General features: G+C 38.1%; 1 protein-coding gene across 1 annotated transcript in view; it reads right to left on the bottom strand.

The window, feature by feature from the left end:
* Positions 1-20,372, bottom strand: part of LOC129731460 (uncharacterized) — a 104,391-nt gene that overhangs the window by 62,729 nt on the left and 21,290 nt on the right. Inside the window, exon 2 of the mRNA XM_055691472.1 lies at positions 11,288-11,777. Within this exon, the coding sequence (XP_055547447.1) occupies positions 11,288-11,777 (490 nt within the window). The remainder of the gene's footprint in view (positions 1-11,287; positions 11,778-20,372) is intronic.

Raw genomic sequence — 20,372 nt, 5'->3', positions numbered from 1 at the left:
TTTGCCGTGTTTTGTTTCTTCGTTTTTTTGTCTATTGACGTTGTATTTTTTTTTTTCACACAAACAGTGCGTGTTCAAATATCTAAATTTAATTAACACGCCAAAAGAGACAACAGTTGAGAGTCGGCCTTTTCGTGTCACAAAAATAACAGCTCGAGGTCGTACGGAATTGCCATTGATTTGGACTAACAAACTGGCAACAATAAACTAATTAAAATCAAATTGTGTAGAGCGATATAAAAAATGAGCAATGAGATTGGGACGAATTTTGTTACTGCTAAGAGCAACTTCGACGCAATGTAGAACATTTTGAAAAAATCTATTGACTAAAATTTATTGGAATCAATCAACATCACGTTTACAGTAAATTTAAAGGTTATAAACTTTGTGGGTTGTAGGCCTAAACCAGTGGTTTTCAACCTTTTTCAGTTCATGCACCTCCTTTTGTTAATTTACACAAGCTTTTCCCCCTATCGGCACCATGAAAGAAAAGCTGTAGTAATTAAAAAATATATAAGGCTTTTTTATCTTTAATTTTTAACAGGTTTCAAGCAGGAGCAGGAGAACACCAATACACGGGCATATAATTCAGCATCTCTTGTGAAGGTGTGTGTGACGATTTATCGTCAACGAGCAAATTGGACGTATGAATGCCTATAGAGCAAAATAATGCGCTTAAAACTGCGAGCTAATTCATTGGACACTGAAAAAAATGCCGCACCACCGTCAATCACAAAAGCGCATTACATGTGAAATTTTTCCACTCGCAATTCCCCCCCTGCAACAGTCAAATTCCCCCCTGGGGGGGAATTCCCCCCGGTTGAAAACCGCTGGCCTAAACTGAGCAACTTCCAATACTTTTGACGTAGAACTACGTCTTTCAGAAAGGTCGACGAAATCAGGCCCAATTTCAAATACCTATCATTCGATTCAAAAGTTGACGGATTTCACTCTACGAACTAATTTCATTTTTGTCAAACAACAATATCGCACGCTTAGCCTTGGGGCTAATAGCGGTCTCGTTCAACTAGATTAGTTGAGAGAATTCGTTATCGATATTGTTTTTGGCACATTTTATATGTGTAGGATAAGTACAACGATACACCGTACCCCAGTGCTGAGTCGAGAAAATTTCCAGCTCGAAAAGATCCTCGACTCTATCGGGAATCGAACCCGATATCACAACCGTGTGGGAGAGCTAGCCGACCGACATTGCTAATCACAGAGCCGCGGGGACCACATTCATTTTTGTCATATGACTTACATTTTAAGTTTAGTAAAGCGGGCAATGTATGCAGTTTGCGAGGATGCGAAAATGAACTGGAATAGAAGGTGTGACTTTTAGGCTTAGAAAAAATTTCCCTCGTCCAGACGGGACTCGAACCCGCAATCTTCGTTGGAACGAAGATTGCGGGTTCGAGTCCCGTCTGGATTTCACTCGTTTATGCAGCAATCAAGAACCGATGGTCTGGAGGCAGATATAATCCAATATGGGTATTTCCGAAACCGAAATGATGTTCAAGGTCGAAAATAGATTTCAGATGTAAATTTGAAATCCCCAATTACGTCTTCCGGTTTCCAGAAAACGGCCAAAAATTACCAAATACTATCCAATATGTGTATCTCTGATGTTCAGATGATGCGCAGAGAGCGGAAATCAATTCCATACAACATTTTTAAATCTACGATGGCAACTTCCGGTTTTCGGAAACGATCAAATACCATCCAATATGGATATTTTCGTACCTAATCGAGATTATGCACAGAGGCCAGATGCCATTTTGGAAACCTATGTGACGACTTTGGCTTTTCGAGAACCAAAAATGGTCATTCCACAATCGAAAAGATGTCCAGAGACCGAGAAACCATTCCAGACATAATTTTGAAACCCCAAATGGCGAATTCCGGTTTCTAGAAACGATCAAATACTACCCAATATGGATATTTCCGTAATTGGGATGATACTCAAAGATCGAAAATCAATACCAGACGTCATTTTGAAATTATGGATGGCAACTTCCGGAAGCGATCAAATACCACCTAATATGGATATTTCCGAATCAGGAACATGCACAGAGACCAAAGACCGATCCAAGATGCCATTATGAATTCGTAAGTGGCAACTTCCGGTTTCCGGAAAACATCCAAAACTCATCATTGCAGAGTTGATATGATGCCCAGAAATCAGAGATCATTTTCAGACGTCATTCCGAATTTCGGTTCCTGGAAACGATCAAATACTACCCAATATGGATATTTCCATAATCGGGATGATACCAAGAGACCGGAAACCGTCTTCAGACGGCATTTTGAAATCGAAGATGATGACCGAAAACGGGCAATTACTACCCAATATGGATATTTTCGGAACCAGGATAATGCTCATATGCCATTTTGAATCTTCTCAGGACCACCACATTATTTCAATAGTTTTTTCATTGGTGTTAGAAAAAAGTTATTATTCTATCGTAATCTTAGCGCCTTTCATTCAAAGAATTATTGAAAAGAAGAAGTCACCTCGAACTCATCCCTTACGAGCATTCTCGAAGGCAATAATGCAAGTAATGTTACAAACAGCCTTATGTAGTACTACGTCAACCTTGCGGTCGTGGCTTTACACACAACCCTCTGATTATTTTACGTGAGTTATATACACCTTAACGCCTCGCCACTTCTGTTATTTTCTCGAGAAGTGACCCTTTTTATTAAAAAAATATAACGCATTAATCTATCAGTAGAAAATACGATATCATGGAAAGTATCGACACAAAGTCTCTAGATATTCGGCCACTTGGACATCTATCGTAACAGGTTAACTAAGGACGTTTCTCGTATACCTGTTCTTAAAAAGCGATTCCCTGATTTGAGACCGATTTAAAGTAGAAAGACGATAGAATGCTGCTGGGGCCACTCACAAATGTGTATGGTTTACTCGACTGAAATACAAAAGTTATTATATTTTCATTTATGGAACCGAGTTAAGCCTGTGTGTAAATTTCAAGAGTGTATTAAATTATACGATTTGAAACCGGTTTCAATCAACAGTAAAGATACTAATGGAGGTACGCACGAACATTCAGAGGCAATAAACGCGAAAAATGTTGAGCATAAGAAAAGTTTATTTGGGAAAAATTTCTTTTCCTTACCAGTGCTCATCAGGCATGCCAATGGTACATTCTTTTTACTGTCTTCTAAGGATGTGTTTGCTGTTGCTATTTGTACGTGATACCTTTCGCGCTGATAGTCCGAGAGTCACAAAGCAAAGCAAAGCCTTGGTGCTACATTCCGATTCGGAACTCGACCTTCTGTTTATTATACGGGGCTAGCGCTACAATCCTACTGACACTAACAGTCTCTCCCGAGCTGGGACCCGAACATACGACGACTGGCTTGTTAGGCCAGCATCGTACCTCGGAACCAGCTGGGAGGTAATCCGAGAGTCACATTAAGAACGTATTGGTAACAGAGCATCACAAAAAGAAACGAAAAATGTACATACTCCGTGTGTCGAGTCGGCATTATTAGGAGGATGTCTTCGGTGTTGCGAATGTAGAAAAGAGAAGAAGCTGTATTTTATACAGAAGTTCGTGTCCGCACTTCTCGAACAACGCGTTTCGGTAACAGCCCGAATCCACCCTCTCTTTTTTTATTTGCCTATGAAAGACTGTGGAAAGAAGAAGCGTAAGGACTGCTCGGCAACTCACCGACAGCCTTTGTGCAAAGAAAAGCAAACTCGGCAATAGTGCGGCTGTACACTGAAGAATGTGTGTATCGCATACCGAATGTTTTATGCAACCATACATGCTATCGTCGACATGGGAATCTCTAAAAACTTGAGTTTAAAAAGATCTGCAATGACCGTTAGTTCTGAAATCTGTTGTTTCCAGCATCGAAAAAATTACTTCAAGGGAGATTTGCAAAAACTCACAAGAAATAAATCTAAATTTTTAATCATCGGTGATTTTAATGCGAAACATCGATCTTGGAATCATGCTCAAAGCAATTCCAATGGAAAAATATTGTTTAATGATTTCTCGGCTGGATTTTATTCAGTTTTATTTCCAAATGGTCCTACATGTTATTCTTCTATTAGGAATCCATCTACAATTGATTTGGTACTAACAAATCAAAGTCATTCATGCAGTGATTTAATAACTCATGCTGACTTTGATTCTGATCATCTTCCCATAACATTTTCTATTTCCCATGAAACTATTTTAAATCCCACTAGATCTGTGTTAAATTATCACAAGACTAATTGGGATAGATATCGTTCTACGATTGAAGAAAATTTGAATGATGATATTATTTTACAAAATAGTGCTGACATTGACAGAGCATTAGATAATTTTAGCAGCTTAATACTCAATGCCCGGAATTTATCAGTTCCTAAGGCTCGAGTGGAATTGAATCCACCAATTATTGACAGTGAACTTCAACTTCTTATACGTTTGAAGAACATACGGAGACGTCAATACCAAAGATCTCGTGATCCTGCTTTGAAAATTATTGTTCAAGAATTGCAAAAGGAAGTAAAACATAGATTCACTCTCTTGCGAAATGAGAATTTCATGAGAGAAGTTGAACAACTAAAACCTTATTCAAAACCTTTCTGGAAGCTTTCGAAGGTTCTTAAGAAACCTTCGAAGCCCATTCCAGTCCTTAAAGATGGTGATTGCATTTTTCTAACGAATGAACAAAAATCTCAAAAACTTGCTCAGCAGTTTGAGAGCGTTCATAACTCGAATTTGAACGTAGTAAGTCCTATTGAAAATGAAGTAAACCAAAAGTATGATCAGATCACCACCCAAGAATTTCTTTCTGAAGAGGTATTGGAAACAAACTCGAATGAGGTGCGAACTATTCTCAAAAAATTCAAAAACATGAGAGCACCAGAAGATGATGGGATTTTCTATATCCTTATTAAAAAACTCTTTAAATTTCTTGGTAAAAATTTTTAACAGATTTCGCACTAGCACATTTTCCAGCTGAGGCATCAAGTTATCGACCACTTAGTTTACTTTCCTCTCTTAGCAAACTTTTTGAAGGAATAATACTCAATAGAATGATAACACATATTATTGAGAACTCAATTTTTGCAAATGAGCAGTTTGGTTTTCGCCATGGGCATTCCACTACTCATCAGTTACTTAGAGTAACAAATATGATTCGAACTAATAAATCTGAAGGCTATTCGACTGGAGCAGCTCTACTAGATATAGAAAAGGCATTCGACAGTGTTTGGCATAAAGGTTTCATAGCTAAAATGTCAAATTTCAGTTTTCCGCTTTACCTTACAAAAATGATACAAAGTTATTTAACTGACCGCACTCTTCAGGTTAACTATCTAAATGGTAAATCTAATAGATTGCCTGTTAGAGCTGGTGTGCCTCAGGGGAGTATCTTGACCCAATCTTATATAACATTTTTACTTCTGATCTTCCTAATTTACCACCAGGTTGTGAGAAATCTCTGTTTTGTGACGATACAATCATTTCCGCAAAAGGAAAAAGCCTTCGTGTTATATGCAGTCGGCTACAAAAAAGTTTAGATATATTTTCTTCATACTTGCAGAAATGGAAGATTTCCCCTAATGCTTCTAAAACACAGTAAATTATTTTTCCTCATAAGCCAAGAGTTTCATTTCTCAAACCCAATCATAACCACGTTATTAAGATGATCGGTGTGGTCTTAAATTTGTCTGGTCAAGTTAAATACTTAGGGGTAATTTATGATAAGAATCTTATTTTCAAGGAGCATTGAAAATATCCAGTCAAAGTGCTATAAGTATATCAAATGTTTATATCCTCTTATCAACAGGAATTCTAGACTTTGTCTCAAGAATAAACTGTTAATTTACAAACAAATTTTTAGGCCAGCAATGTTATATGCAGTTCCCATCTGGACAAGTTGTTGTGCAACCAGGAAGAAGACACTTCAAAGGATTCAGAATAAACTTTTGAAAATGATTTTGAAGCGTCCTCCCTGGTTTAGCACGAACGAGCTACATAGGCTCACTAATGTAGAAACATTAGAAAATATGTCAAGCCAAATTATCAACAAATTCCGACAAAAATCGTTGCAATCCTCAATTGCAGCGATTAGCTCACTTTATAGTCAGTAAGATAGTTTTAAGTTTATTTTAAGTTTTGTATTATTCCTTTTTTTTCCTTGACAAGTAGGTTTAATAATTTTCCTACAATTACATTATCTTAACTGCGAAAGCTAATAACATTCAATAATATAAAAAGCTTACAAATATATATATATATATATATATATATATATATATATATATATATATATATATATATATATATATATATATATATATATATATATATATATATATATATATATATATATATATATATATATATATATATATATATATATATATATATATATATATATATATATATATATATATATATATATATATATAAATATTTATATATATATATATATATATATATATATATATATATATATATATAATAGTGTTGAAATGTCACCATTTGTGGCAGAACACACAATATTAATTCTGAATAGATATTAGTACATAAATAAATCATTACAAACATTCCCCCCCTTTTTAAAAAAAAATGTTTCCAGCATACAATCCGAAATTATTTTTTTCAATATTTCAAAATAAAAATTTAGACAATCTCCTAAAAGCTATCACGTGACAACTGTTCTTTAAAATATAACTCTTCTTTATTTAGATATAGCAATGGTCAAAATAGTGAAAAATTTTAGCGTTCCTGTGAATCTTGGTGTCCCTAGCAACCAACATTTTTCAGAGATATAAATTAGCTTTCTCGTATAACGTTGAAGTGACGAACCCAGCGAGGAATTACTATGCGACACTTTGATAAAGTTGACGCGTTTTGGTAATGGCTAGGGGCACCAAATTTTACAGGAATGATGGAAAAGCTATGATCTTTGTAGGGTAACTATTTTGAGTTTCAATGCAGCATATTTTTTGCCTCAGCGCTCAAAGTTTTGATAATTCGACCCTCAAAAATCTACAGAAAACTGCAAAAATAGAAAAAAACGAAGACAAATGACTTAAAAATGAATAAAACATCGATATCTGGTGTTATCTCAAAAAAAATTGTATGTCGCTTCAAAAGTCAATTTTAAAATGTTCAAAAAACCAACTTGTTGAACCAGAAAGTTGATTTTCGACCAAATTTTTTTTCGGGATTACACCAGATCTAGACGTTTTAAGCTTTTTTTGTCATTTGGCACCGAATTTTTTTTCGATTTTCCCTCGGTAAATTTGAGGTTTTTCGAAGGTCGAAAAATCTCAATTTTGAGCCCTTTGAGGCACCCCCAACCATGTCTGATTGAACTCAAATTTGGAGCTAATAAACAGAATGTGCATAATCGGTTCTTTTAGTTCGATGATGAATTTTTTTCTCATTCAGTCATTGTCACCCTACTGTACACTATTTCTTTATTCACAATAAAATTTCAAGTCTTTAACGCTAGGTATAAGGTGCTTCATAGATCTTTAATGAGCACTTCGTAGCGCTTTACATACTAATTTGTAGCTCACGTGACTCTGTTCCGTACGCACTAGAAGTTCCTGGTAGATCGAACGATAGGAGAGCGAGGTTGTTTCCAAGACACGACAGCATAAGAAAGCATTTACTTTCAAAGTCTAGCGCTTGAACTTTTCGAAAAACTGGTTAATGGTTAACCCATTTCCCGCGGGTGACGCCGTATGGCTAAATACAGTTCAACAGTTATACTTGAAGTTTTGAACGGTGAAGCAGTTAAATACGGTTAAAGAACAGATTAAGCTTTCATGTGATATACAGTTTGTGCCAATTGTACATGTAGTTGATAAGTAACAAGGGTTTGATGGTATTTTTCGAGGCAAAAATCGATATCTTATCGCGGGAAGAGGGTTAAAGGGGCAGTTTACTATATAAAATTGGATACGATGCTGAATGCAACCTTTGTGCTGCAATGTGAGAATGGGAACTCTGGTATCACACACTGAAAAAGCTGTTCTCACATTTTAAAAATTAGTTGGTCGCGGCAGATGTTGATTTCCAGGATCAAGCATAGAATGCTCGCTCGAGTTGTTGCCAAAGATGACACCCCGTTAAGCATACAGACGCGAGGCATACGGACGCGAGGCATAGTACGCTAGGCATAATGGACGGCAGGCATACGGACACGAGACATATGGACGCGAGGCCGAATGGACGCGAGGCCGAATGGATGCGAGGCCGAATGGACGCGAGGCCGAATGGACGCGAGGCCGAATGGACGCGAGGCCGAACGGACGCGAGGCCGAATAAACGCTAGGACACAAGGCCAAGGGGAAGTGATATGGAATGTGTTATTATCGTCATCATCAACACAGCATTCGATAACATGTATTTCGCTTCATACACTCGGGCCTTCGGCCGACTCGCTGTCCGAGCGAATGCTGTCCTTACTCGCTACTGCTCGTTCGGACTTAACTAAGGGAAGAAAACTCTGTTTGAGTAGACCTAGCAAACCAGTAGATCAGTCGTTTGGGTGCGAGAGGCCGCCGCTTCCGACGGCGGGTCGGCGGCCGGCTCGGACTGCGGAAACCACGGCGGCTTAGTGCCGCCTCGTTTCCTTGCCCTCGATTATGCGTCTTCGCCGCATGATTTCAAGAAAGGTATTATACCCAACTTAAACTCTTTAGGAATATAATAACACCTGAACTACATAATTGGATATCATGCGATCGTACAACATCGCATTCGGCCTCGCGTCCATTCGGCCTTGCGTCCATTCGGCCTCGCGTCCATTCGGCCTCGCGTCCAATCGGCCTCGCGTCCAATCGGCCTCGCGTCCATTCGGCCTCGCGTCCGTTATGCCTTGTGGCAGTATGCCTCGTATCCATTATGCCTCACATCCATTATGCCTCGCGTCTGTATGCCTAGCATACTATGGCTACCATCCATATGCCTAGCGTCCATATGCCTCGTGTCCCGTCCCCGTTGCCAAAAGAAGGTCGGCAAACCGAAACGTTTGCTACTACCGCGCTGCTACTGAGATATGTGACCACCCGCAAGTGATTTGTTTAAGCCGAAAGCAAATTCGGAAAGCCAGCTGATACTGACGCAACCCGCTGCGCTACTGCTTATATAGGACCATGCTCTCACTCTCCACTAACAAAATGCAACCAGTTTGACCAGGAGCAAGCTGTTTTATAGCCCAAAGAGTGCTTTCCCTTTTACTAGGTGTACTATTTCGTCTACCTTTTCAGGATAAGCCAGTAAGCAACCAATCAGAGGTAGTAATCCGAGGTTTAACCATTTTCAATAGAACAAAATTTCGCATAGTCATACAACAATTTTCGACATTTTGGCGGATGCGATTTTCGGCATTTTGGCCAATGAGTGTATAATTTTCCAATCGATTGCTGCAAGAATTAAGGATATCGATTGAAAACAAAGCAATTTATAAACGTTTAAATAGGGACAAATTTCGTCCCCTTTCGTTAATAGATTTTCAGGTAACACCACTATATAGTAGCCAAAAAACTGAAGTTCTACATTACAAGTGGATTTACAGTTAACGATTTTCCTAAGACTAATCATTCTAGAAAAAATTTTAAGCTTACTATTAAGTACCATGATCTTCAAATATTCGACCTTTAAATATTTTACACCACATTGAACAGCAAAGCGTCAATTCGACAGGTACAAGCTAATGAAGAAAGTAATTTCCCCAGCTGCAGCTGGATGATCTCAGAAAGAATGATTATGACAGCAGGGCAACCGATTAAACAAGAAATAAAAAGTCCACACACGATAATTGCACTCATTCTGAATCCCACCGCGGGACAACCGTTACCGATGAGTCAGCAGCATACGGTGGCCAAAGCTGATTCAGCGATCAGATTGCGCGGCCCAACAACGTGACTCATTTCTGCGAAAGATGCTTCAGAACCTGTTATTAGGCGTGCAAGACTTACCGAAGATTACCTGTACATGACTCAGTCAGTGTAAATATGTGGCGCAGATTTTAGGCCTCCAGACAAACGATTTGTAGCTGTATGAACAAAAAAATACTCTAAACGTTTGAGGTTCGTTGTTTTGAGGGTCCAGTAATTTTCTTTTTTATATTCATCTGTCTTTCTCATTGTGTTTATTTACCCGTTGCTTCTTAACATTTTGAGGAGTGCTTAACAGCTTCTGTTGTTTGCTGCGTGTGAATTCCAAACAAATTGTTCATGATGACTCATACCTACTATCGGACTTAATCATGTTTAGAACATCTTCACCAAGCTTGCAGATGCTAGCAACATTTTTTCTCTAAGATCCGTTATCCAACAAAAACTATGTCCACCCTCAACAGCACAAAACAGCCAGGTCATCGAATCAAAGCAAAATTATCGATCACAACTAGACCGCCAGCGGTAGCCGGTGGTCATATAGAAAGTTACTTCCGTCGAGTGAAAGATCACAATCAACATCCCGGCGAACCTTGCGAAACCACTTCGCTCTTCAGCTGACATAAATAATGATCATCTCCTATTCGTACACCGGCGGCAGTAGACTGGGGGCCCACTTTCCGCCGAGACCTTGCCACTACTTTCGCGCTTAGAGACAAGCGCGCACGCGTACTGACCTAGAAGCCGAAGTCCACGGCGACCATAAGTCCGTCTATTCACCCAGCCAGCCAGCAAACCATTCAGCCATGGAACCAACCGAGTGTGAAAAGTGTTGAATTTTTAATGCTGTGCTGTGTTTCAATAGTTCAGCAGCATCGAGCGCGGGCCGCAGTGTTGATGCTCTGCGATCGGGCCCGGTAATGGTTCGGTCATTTTCGTACCTCTTCTCCGCTTCTGCATCGAATTCGGAGGTCACGGAGTAGCTTTTTAAATTTTTCACTCTTACCCGCCGCTCGACTGAGAGCTTCCTCTTTATTTGCCGGGCGATTTAAACCAGAATCGAGTTCCACATGTTGGGCGAAATTTACGCTTTGATAGATCGGCGAAATTCGATGAATGGACGAATGATGTGTGAATTTTTTTGTGCGAGATTCAAGAGCTATTATTTTCAAAATGATATTAACGCTGCTCTATTGGTGATTAAGCGATTGGACGTCAAGAGGGTAGTTATCAAGAAATTATTACGCTAACGGGTTATTACTGACTGGTCCAAGTTAGATGAGTACAAGAAACCAGTTGTTTGAATGATAACTATAGTTCTGAAGCACTGTGTCATGTTCAAGTTTCCTCTAAACAACAACAGAAACCGACCGAAGCACAAGGCGTATCACTTACCATTTCTCTCCGCAAAACAGCCAACTGGGTATCCAGCGTGGTGGGTTTCCTGACGGTGCCACCGCCGCCACTGGAGCCGCCACTATTCGGTGTGACCGGAATACTGCTGCTGCTGCTCACGGTGCTGACCGGCGATTGGCCACGCTGGGACACTAGCGATGCCATGCTAACGCTCTGCAAATTAACTCCCATCGGGATGAACGGGTTCGTCGGGTGATGATTCAGCGACGGTGGCAATTGCTGGTGCGGCTGATGTTGCTGCACCGATGGAGGTTGCAGATGATGCTGCTGTTGGTGCTGAAGCTGGAGCTGATGCAACTGCTGCTGATGAGATGATTGGTGCTGGTGGTGTAGTGACTGCTGCTGTTGAAGGTGTTGCTGGTGCTGCTGTTGATGGTGTTGCTGATGAGATTGAAGCTGCTGGCCAGCCAGATCAAAACCACTAAGACTCTTCGGCAGTGGGGGCAGTCCCGGCAGGGACATCGTGATGCTGCAATTAGAAGAAAACCGATCGTTAGACTAACGACAACTGGAAACACTTACAGAGGAAATATGATGAATAATAAATAAACAGTAATAAACCCTATCATCGTTGGTTTTTGATTCATCTGTTGCTGTTTCCTCATCAAAACAAAATTACTGGTTATTAGATCGGCAAACAATCCCGTCTATTCAACATTACAAAACAAGATTCACACAGGGTACTTCGAATGAAATGTACTAACTAACCCGTTTCTCACTCATTTCGTTCTTTACCGCAAATAACTTTATAACTCCAGAATGTGCTTTTCCCCAACGCAACGGTGCGAAATGCCCGAGCCATTCGTACCAACTACAATTTAAGTGACCTAGATCTTTTCTCCGAGTCATCTCGCTGCCTTCCTCTTCTTGCCCAGAAGATCGCCGCCTGAGAAATGATAGCTCATTTTTCCCACTAGTTAGACCCTCAGACAGACGCGCACACACACATTATACAATGTCGAGCCAAATTATGTCGAAACGGTGCGCGAATAATGTACATTGAAAGCCGTACCAAACGAGCGGGACATTGCGATCCGAAGTGAAACCAGCCCGCTTATAGGCCCCAATCGGCTGTGAAATATTAAACCGTTTTAACAGACTCATCATCGACAACGAGCCTTTAATACAACGCACGCAATCGTATACCTACACTTCATGTGCATGGGAGTCGCTTTTGAGAACATGTCTAAGCCCATCTACACGCACGAGTGGCGCCACAGCGAAACACGAACTTCAACAACCGTCGTTATTAGTGCAGTTTATTATTATACAATACCGGAGGGGAGTTTGGATTCATATTGATTATTACTCGCAGCTTGGACCAGAAGCTTGGAGGGCGGTGGCAAAGCTCTTCGCAGGTAATTTTTGCACAAAATGCGCTTTTGCTGCAACCAACAGACGAGAGCACATTTTTTTATTCGGTGAATTTTCCATACACAATTTCTTAATCTGTGTTATTTTCAATTTATTTTTTCTCTTCGAAGATATTCAACTATATAACTTTGTTGTGCGAAGATTTTCAACATTTTCGCTTTTTCGTCCTTGTTATCATTTTTAAAATTTTAGATTTTTGGAACTGTTAGAATTTTCATCTTGACAAGCTGAATAAATTACCAAGACGGACGCTGAAGGCATCAAAAAATTGTCAAACGATTTGCGTAGCACATCTACTATAATACGATTTCAAAATTCTACACAAAGTTTATCACACCGATGTTATAACCGATGTTTCGTCCCCAATCTTGTGCCACAAGCACCGAGATTGTCACCGAAATTATGCAACATCTGGTCGAGTCTCCCGACTCTTGCCCCCTCGATGAGAACCCGAGATGAAGTAATTTTGCATACAATCAGCAACAGCTCTGCGAAAAAAAATCTCGTTTGTCATACATGCGAGACATACGAGTATTTAACGTTCCAGGTTACAGCAAACTGCAGCGCCATTTCGATCTATGATTTCCCACTACCTACTATCGAAAAGTGCACACATTCATACGAAACCTGGGCCACGGTTTCGGAGTGCCACTCGCATGGATACTAAAGTTACACTTTGATGGCACACTTTTCCCGTGCCCGATATGGTTGCACCGGCTATGGGCTGACTGACTACATCACAAGCAAGTTTTTCCCTCCCGAAACAACTCCCCACGTAAAAAAGCCTCGCCATCAAAATGTAAGATTTTTCCTCGGTGCAGCAGTGCCAACCCATTTCCTGGAGACAACATTTTTCATTCAACTTTACGGATGCTGACTAGGGTCGAAAACGCGTGTTTGTATATGGGCCCACTTATGCTCGGCTACAGTTGCTAATTTTATCTCAAAATGTGACGGGCTGTGATAGATGTGGATTAGGCTAGATACGCGATACGTGAGCTGCAGTTTGCAGGCATAGTTACTTAAACGGCTGTCCCACGGACGTTCAACGTGCGCGAGCATCAGCAGTGCGGGTTGTGTTATACAATTTCTTATACTTTTTGCAAACAGGCGGTTTGGAAAAAAAAACCTACCATTACGTAAAGCAAAAATAAAACTATTGTAGGCAGCTAAGTGCACTACAGCCCACCACCTGCCGCTACTAGCATTTAACAACTGGTGGTTCTACTATTTTTTTCGCAGATGTTATCTGACGCTTCATGTGTGAAATCAGTGGCTCGAAAAAGGTTGAGCTTCTCTGGTGCGGAAAAGTGTACTCCCAGAGCGGTCGAATAGTTTGAAGTTGCCACGGAGGACTTCCGGAGTTATAGAATCATCTTTCGGTTTGGTTCATGATCTTTGTGGGTCAATTGGAATGATGTCCAATTTAGATTACGTAATGTCTCGAATTTTGTGCCGGTTGTTTTCTCACTGGCATCAGAAATTTTGTGCAGTGTATATGATTTTAGAAACATTAGAAAAACATTTTTGTTGTACTTTTCGAAAATTATGAAATTTCTATTTTTCGAATTTGTTTGTTTCGCATTCTTAAGCAACAACAACACAAAGTAAATCTCATTTTCAACAGTTACACCCAGTAAATTATAGATTGGATAGATTGGTTATTGTTGAACATCGGATTGTCACATCAAAGTAGAAGACTATTATTTTGGTCGATGAAGTAGTGCCACACTAGAGCAATTTCACAAAGAGTGGACAATCATTTAAATCGACCATTATATTGGTCGATAAAAGCGAAAAAAAGGTGCCCTAAAGTTCAAAATAGTTGCTCTGAAAAGATTACAGCTGATTTTTTTCAGATTTTTTTTTTTTCATTTTTTGTTTCTCCAAGTTCAAACAATATTGATTTGTGTAGTTCTGGTGGAAAAAAAATCAAATTTTTCAAAAGTGGGTTTTTGAAATACTCAATTTATAATAATAATTTTTTCCATAAATGTTTTGTTGTTTTTTTTTTTTTTTTTTTTTTTTTTTTTTTTTTAAGGGGGGATTTGTTAGTAGCTTAAGTATTTATGATAAATATTAGTAAATAATGAGTATGTGTGTCCAATCACAAATGGTGACTTCTCAACACTGTTAGAAATTTGTAATTTTAATTGTTAGGATTTGTTTGCTTTCGCAATTAGGACTTATCATTCGTAGGGCTTTAAACCTACTTGTCAGAAAAGGGGAAGTAAACTTACAACTAACTTAATTGCTAACTTATTGGCTATAAAGAGAGCTTATCGTAGCAATTGAGGATTGCAACGATTTTTGTCGAAAATTGTTAATAATTTTATTTGACATAGCTTCTAATGGTTCAACACCAGTAAGTCTATGTAATTCGAGTGTACCAAACCGAGGAGGACGCTTCAAAATCATTTTCAGAATTTTATTCTGAATCCTTTGGAGCGTTTTCTTCCTTGTTGAACAGCAACTTGACCAGATCGGTACAGCATAAAGCATTGCTGGTCTAAAAATTTGTTTGTAAATCAATAGTTTGTTCTTTAAACAAAGTTTAGAATTCCTGTTAATGAGAGGATATAAACATCTCGTATATTTGATGCACTTGGCTTGTATACTCTCAATGTGCTCTTTGAAAATAAGTTTTTTATCATAAATTAGTCCCAAGTACTTAACCTTGTCGGACCAACTTAAAATAACCCCATTCATCTTAACAACGTGATTATTGTTTGGCTTGAGGAAAAAAGCCCTAGGCTTATGCGGAAAAATTATCATTTGAGTTTTAGAAGCATTGGGAGAGATTTTCCACTTTTGCAAGTAGGAAGAAAAAATATCTAAACTTTTCTGCAATCGACTGCATATGACACGAAGACTTTTTCCTTTTACGGAAATGCTTGTGTCATCGCAGAACAATGACTTTGTGCATCCTGGAGGCAAATCAGGAAGATCTGAAGTGAATATGTTGTACAGGACTGGACCCAAGACTGAACCTTGAGGCACACCTGCTCTGACAGGAAATCTATCAGATTTTGAATTCTGATAGACAACCTGCAGAGTTCGATCAGTAAGATAATTTTTTAAAATTTTGATTAGGAAAATTGGAAAATTAAAAGTTTGCAATTTCGCAATCAAACCTTTATGCCAAACACTGTCGAATGCTTTTTCTATGTCTAAAAGAGCAGCTCCAGTGGAATAACCTTCAGATTTGTTAGCTCGTATCATATTAGTAACTCTGAGCAATTGATGAGTTGTGGAATGCCCATGGCGAAATCCAAACTGTTCATTTGCAAAAATTGAATTTTCGTTGATGTGTGACATCATTCTGTTAAGAATAACTCTCTCAAACAGTTTACTTATTGAAGAAAGCAAACTGATTGGTCGATAACTTGAAACTTCAGCTGGGTTCTTATCCGGTTTTAAAATGGGAGTAATTTTTGCATTTTTCCATAATTTGGGAAAATATGCAATTTTGAAGCAGCAATTGAAAATTTTCACTAAAAATTCCATTGTGCTCTCAGGGAGATGTTTGATTAGTATATTAAAGATTCCATCGTCACCAGGTGCTTTCATATTTTTGAAATTTTTAATAATTGATTTAATCTCATTCAAGTTAGTTTCAATTATTTCTGCAGGTAAAAAATTCTGGGAAGAAATTAAATCAAATTGACGTGTGACTTCATTTTCAATTGGACTCACAAAATTCAAATTTGAGTTATGAACACTCTCAAACTGCTGAGCAAGTCTTTGAGCCTTTTGTTCATTGGATACAAGAAAACGTTCACCATCTTTTAAAACTGGAATAGGCTTTGAAGGTTTCTTAAGAATCTTCGACAGCTTCCAAAATGGTTTTGAATATGGTTTCAATTTTTCAACTTTAGTCTCAAAATTTTGATTTCTCAGAAGAGTAAATCTATGTTTAATCTCTTTCTGTAAATCTTTATAATTAGTTTTAAAAACAGGGTCACGAGAACGTTGATATTGACGTCTGCGGACATTTTTCAAACGAATTAGAAGTTGAAGATTTTCGTCAATTATTGGTGAATCAAATTTCACTTGAGCCTTTGGAACAGAATAATTCCTGGCATCAACAATTGCACATTTTAATGCTTCCAAAGCGGAATCAATATTCACTTCGTTTTGCAAATCAAGCTCATTATTGAAATTTCTCTCAATATGAGTTTTGTATCTTTCCCAATTAGCTTTGTTATAATTAAAAACAGAGCTCATAGGGTTTAAAACTGATTCATGTGATAAAGAAAAAGTTATTGGAAGATGGTCAGAATCAAAGTCAGCATGTGTGATCAAATCACTACATACATGACTTTGATCTGTCAGCACCAAATCAATTGTTGAAGGGTTTCTTACAGAAGAAAAGCATGTAGGACTATTCGGAGACAAAATAGAATAGTATCCTGAAGAACAATCATTGAATAAAATTTTGCCATTGGAATTACTTTGAGAATTATTCCATGAACGATGTTTAGCGTTAAAATCGCCGATTATGAAAAATTTCGAACGATTTCTGGTGAGTTTTTGTAAATCACCTTTAAAATAATTTTTGAGCTCGCGTGTGCATTGAAATGGTAAATATGCTGCGGCAATAAATAAAATCCCAAGTTCAGTTTGAACTTCAATTCCCAAAGTTTCCATAACTTTCGTCTCAAGATGGGGAAGAGCACGATGTTTGATTCGGCGATGAATAACAATTGCAACTCCACCGCCGGAACCCTGAATCCTATCATATCTATGAACCACGTAATTGGGATCATATTTTAATTTTATGTTAGGTTTCAAAAATGTTTCAGTAATAATTGCAATATGCACATTATTTACTGTTAAAAAATTAAAAAGCTCATTCTCATTGGCCTTCAATGAGCGAGCATTCCAATTTAATATTTTAATTGTTTTATTTAAAATCATTGCTAAATTTTAAATTAGAAACAATTTTAATAGTAAAATTTGTGCCTATTTGAATGGCTTCAAACATTGATTTTGCCTGCAACATGGCGTTCATAAGATCGAACATTGCCTGTTGCAAAAAAGAAAGTTTACCTGCCGTAATAGGCCCCAGGCAGTTGACATTAGAAAAAATATTTTCGGCAGCAATATTAGCTGGAGTAATAGGTGTACAATTATTTTCTAGCGTGTTTTGCTTACCCATATTGACGGTCATTTTCGAACTACCAACACTAGGCGGTATAATGTTCGAACTACCTGTAACCTGTGCATAAGTTAAACGGGTATGCAAAGCAGTAGGTAAACTATGCGTCACTGGTACGCTTGGAGAATTTTGTTTTGAAGTTGGTTTTAATTGAGAAATTGAATTTTGTTTACCTTGCCTTGCCTTAACAATTGCTAAACGGACTGGGCATTGATAAAAATTTGACATATGGTTGCCGTTACAATTCGCACAGCGAAAATTTTTACTCTCCTTCACAGGACATGTGTCCTTTTTGTGAGAAGAGTCTCCACAATTAAGACATTTTTGGTCCATGTTACAGAATTTGGAACCATGGCCATAACGTTGGCGTGTTTTGTTGTTTCAGAATGAGTTAAAGGTCGCGCATCTTCGTGTATGAATTAGCGTTGTATTTTTGGTCGCCATGAGTTGAAAAATGGTTACGATGGACTAAAAATTCGAAGGAAAAGTGGCGAACTATCTCCGAGAGGATAACAATTATCGCAAATTATCCCAAACCCCAAAAAGTAATCACACGTCACAGGAATCACAAATAACGGGTAACAACTTAAATTTTAGAATTTTTTCAGGCTCCTAAATTCAACAAGAAACATGCTCTGATAGAGATGAGAGTATATATATGCAAGCGTACTTATATTTCTGCTATTATTTTTGTTATGTTTATGCATGCTGAGTTCTGTTCAAAATGGCGTCAAAACACAAAGCATTGCGCAAGCGCGTTCAGTGAACTGTACAAAAATCTTAACAAGAAATTCATGGTAAACCAATAAAAGCGACAATCTTCCGATTTCGACAATGTACAATATCCTACTTCCTGCAAACTTCAACAATTATTCGCAAGGAAGGTAGTGGGAGACTGATCACAGTAATGAATGAAAAAACGATTTCGTTCATCTTGTTGCAACTTCAACAACAAAGATTAAGGGATTCAACGGTATTCTGCTGTTCAAGTCCAAGCATAATCAGTAGATAGAGCAATACGCCAAAAAACTCAAAAGTTCCTGAACAACCAGTCAACCGCATTTGTACTCCAAATACGCAAACCAACGAATCTTCTTCCGCGGCGTCCAATCGAAAATTTCATTGGAATTTAGAGTTTTTTGGTGCAGAAAAATAACTTGAGGGTTAATTGGTAGAACCAAGAGATGCATTCAAAAAGTCAACGTCATGCTTGGTATTCTCCTCAATCTGTGAGAAGAGCAGAGCAGAGAGCTACGCGTAGCAACTTTTTGCGCTACACTTTTCTTTCTGTTTTGTGCTGTGTCTCTGTTCCTCGCAGAACAACTGACACACTTGCTGATTACACCACAGCTGAGCCAAACAAAAGTAGTTAATCACTCTAGAGAGAAAATCAATTCGATAGAATTCAAAAAGCAAGCATGCGTGACGGGCTGATGGATTTATTTTTTTCAGTTTCCTACATTTTTCCCACATTTTGATATATACTCAAGAGACACACAGTAAAAGCACTGCAGTGAGAAAGATCACACCCTTCATATCTCTCTAGAGAAATATTTCAGATTCCAAGGCGGTGTTCTTAATTTCTAATAGAGCACTCTATTTTTACAACCAAAACAATTTGCGTCTTTGTTGCAAAGTTGTAGATGAAAATTTTATCCGTCCAAAAAAAGTAGTAGTGTGGTATCCGAGACACGACCGCATGACGTTGGCCTAAGGTATTTTAATATTCCATTAGAAACGAAAAGTATATGAAATTGTAACTCTAGTATTTCTGCAATTTTAGCTAACAGTGCATTTCTAAATGCGAAGATGTTAAAGCGTTATAAATTATAATATACAGGCCATGTTCGATTTTAGCAACACGTCCAAACTTAAATTTTTTAAGATGTCTACCGGACTAAAAAGAAAATTTAATAACCAATTATATAACCAATCCGAGCAGTGTGGTACCGGACTGAACACGTCCAAAGTTTTCGTGTTGCCAAAATTGAACCGTACCAAAACCTAAACGTGCCAAAATCGAACGAGGTCTGTATACTAGAAGAATGGATCTTTTATATTAACGCTGTCAGTTCAGAAAAACCTTAGCTCCAGTCCAGCATATAACTTCATGTATTTTAAGAAATTAAGTTTATTTCAATTACTTAAAAAAGCAAGAACTCAATTACACGCTTTTTGCGTACACTGGATTCTATTTTTACGCGATTGATGCGTCCGCGCAAAATACGAATCGCTGGAAAAAATATCGCGTAATTTTGAACAATTCGTGTAAAAAGAGATTGCATCGTTTTGATAAAATCTTATAAAAGCTACGTGTGAAAAAAAACGTGTAAAATAAAATCACGTAAAAACAATCGCGTAAAAAAAGAATTCAGTGTAGTTGTTATCAAGGTTTTGGCGAGTGACAGGAAAATATATTAACTGTTTAACCCTCTAGTGCCCAAGTTAATTTCTAGATGAGCTTCGGTAAAATCACTATAAATCATTATAAACACTTTTCAAGTATTTATTATAGCTTTGACTGAAGCT

This window comes from Wyeomyia smithii, chromosome 3, assembly GCF_029784165.1.
Source record: "Wyeomyia smithii strain HCP4-BCI-WySm-NY-G18 chromosome 3, ASM2978416v1, whole genome shotgun sequence".
In the NCBI taxonomy this organism is placed as follows: Eukaryota; Metazoa; Arthropoda; class Insecta; order Diptera; family Culicidae; genus Wyeomyia; species Wyeomyia smithii.
This window is presented reverse-complemented; position numbering and strand designations above follow the sequence as displayed.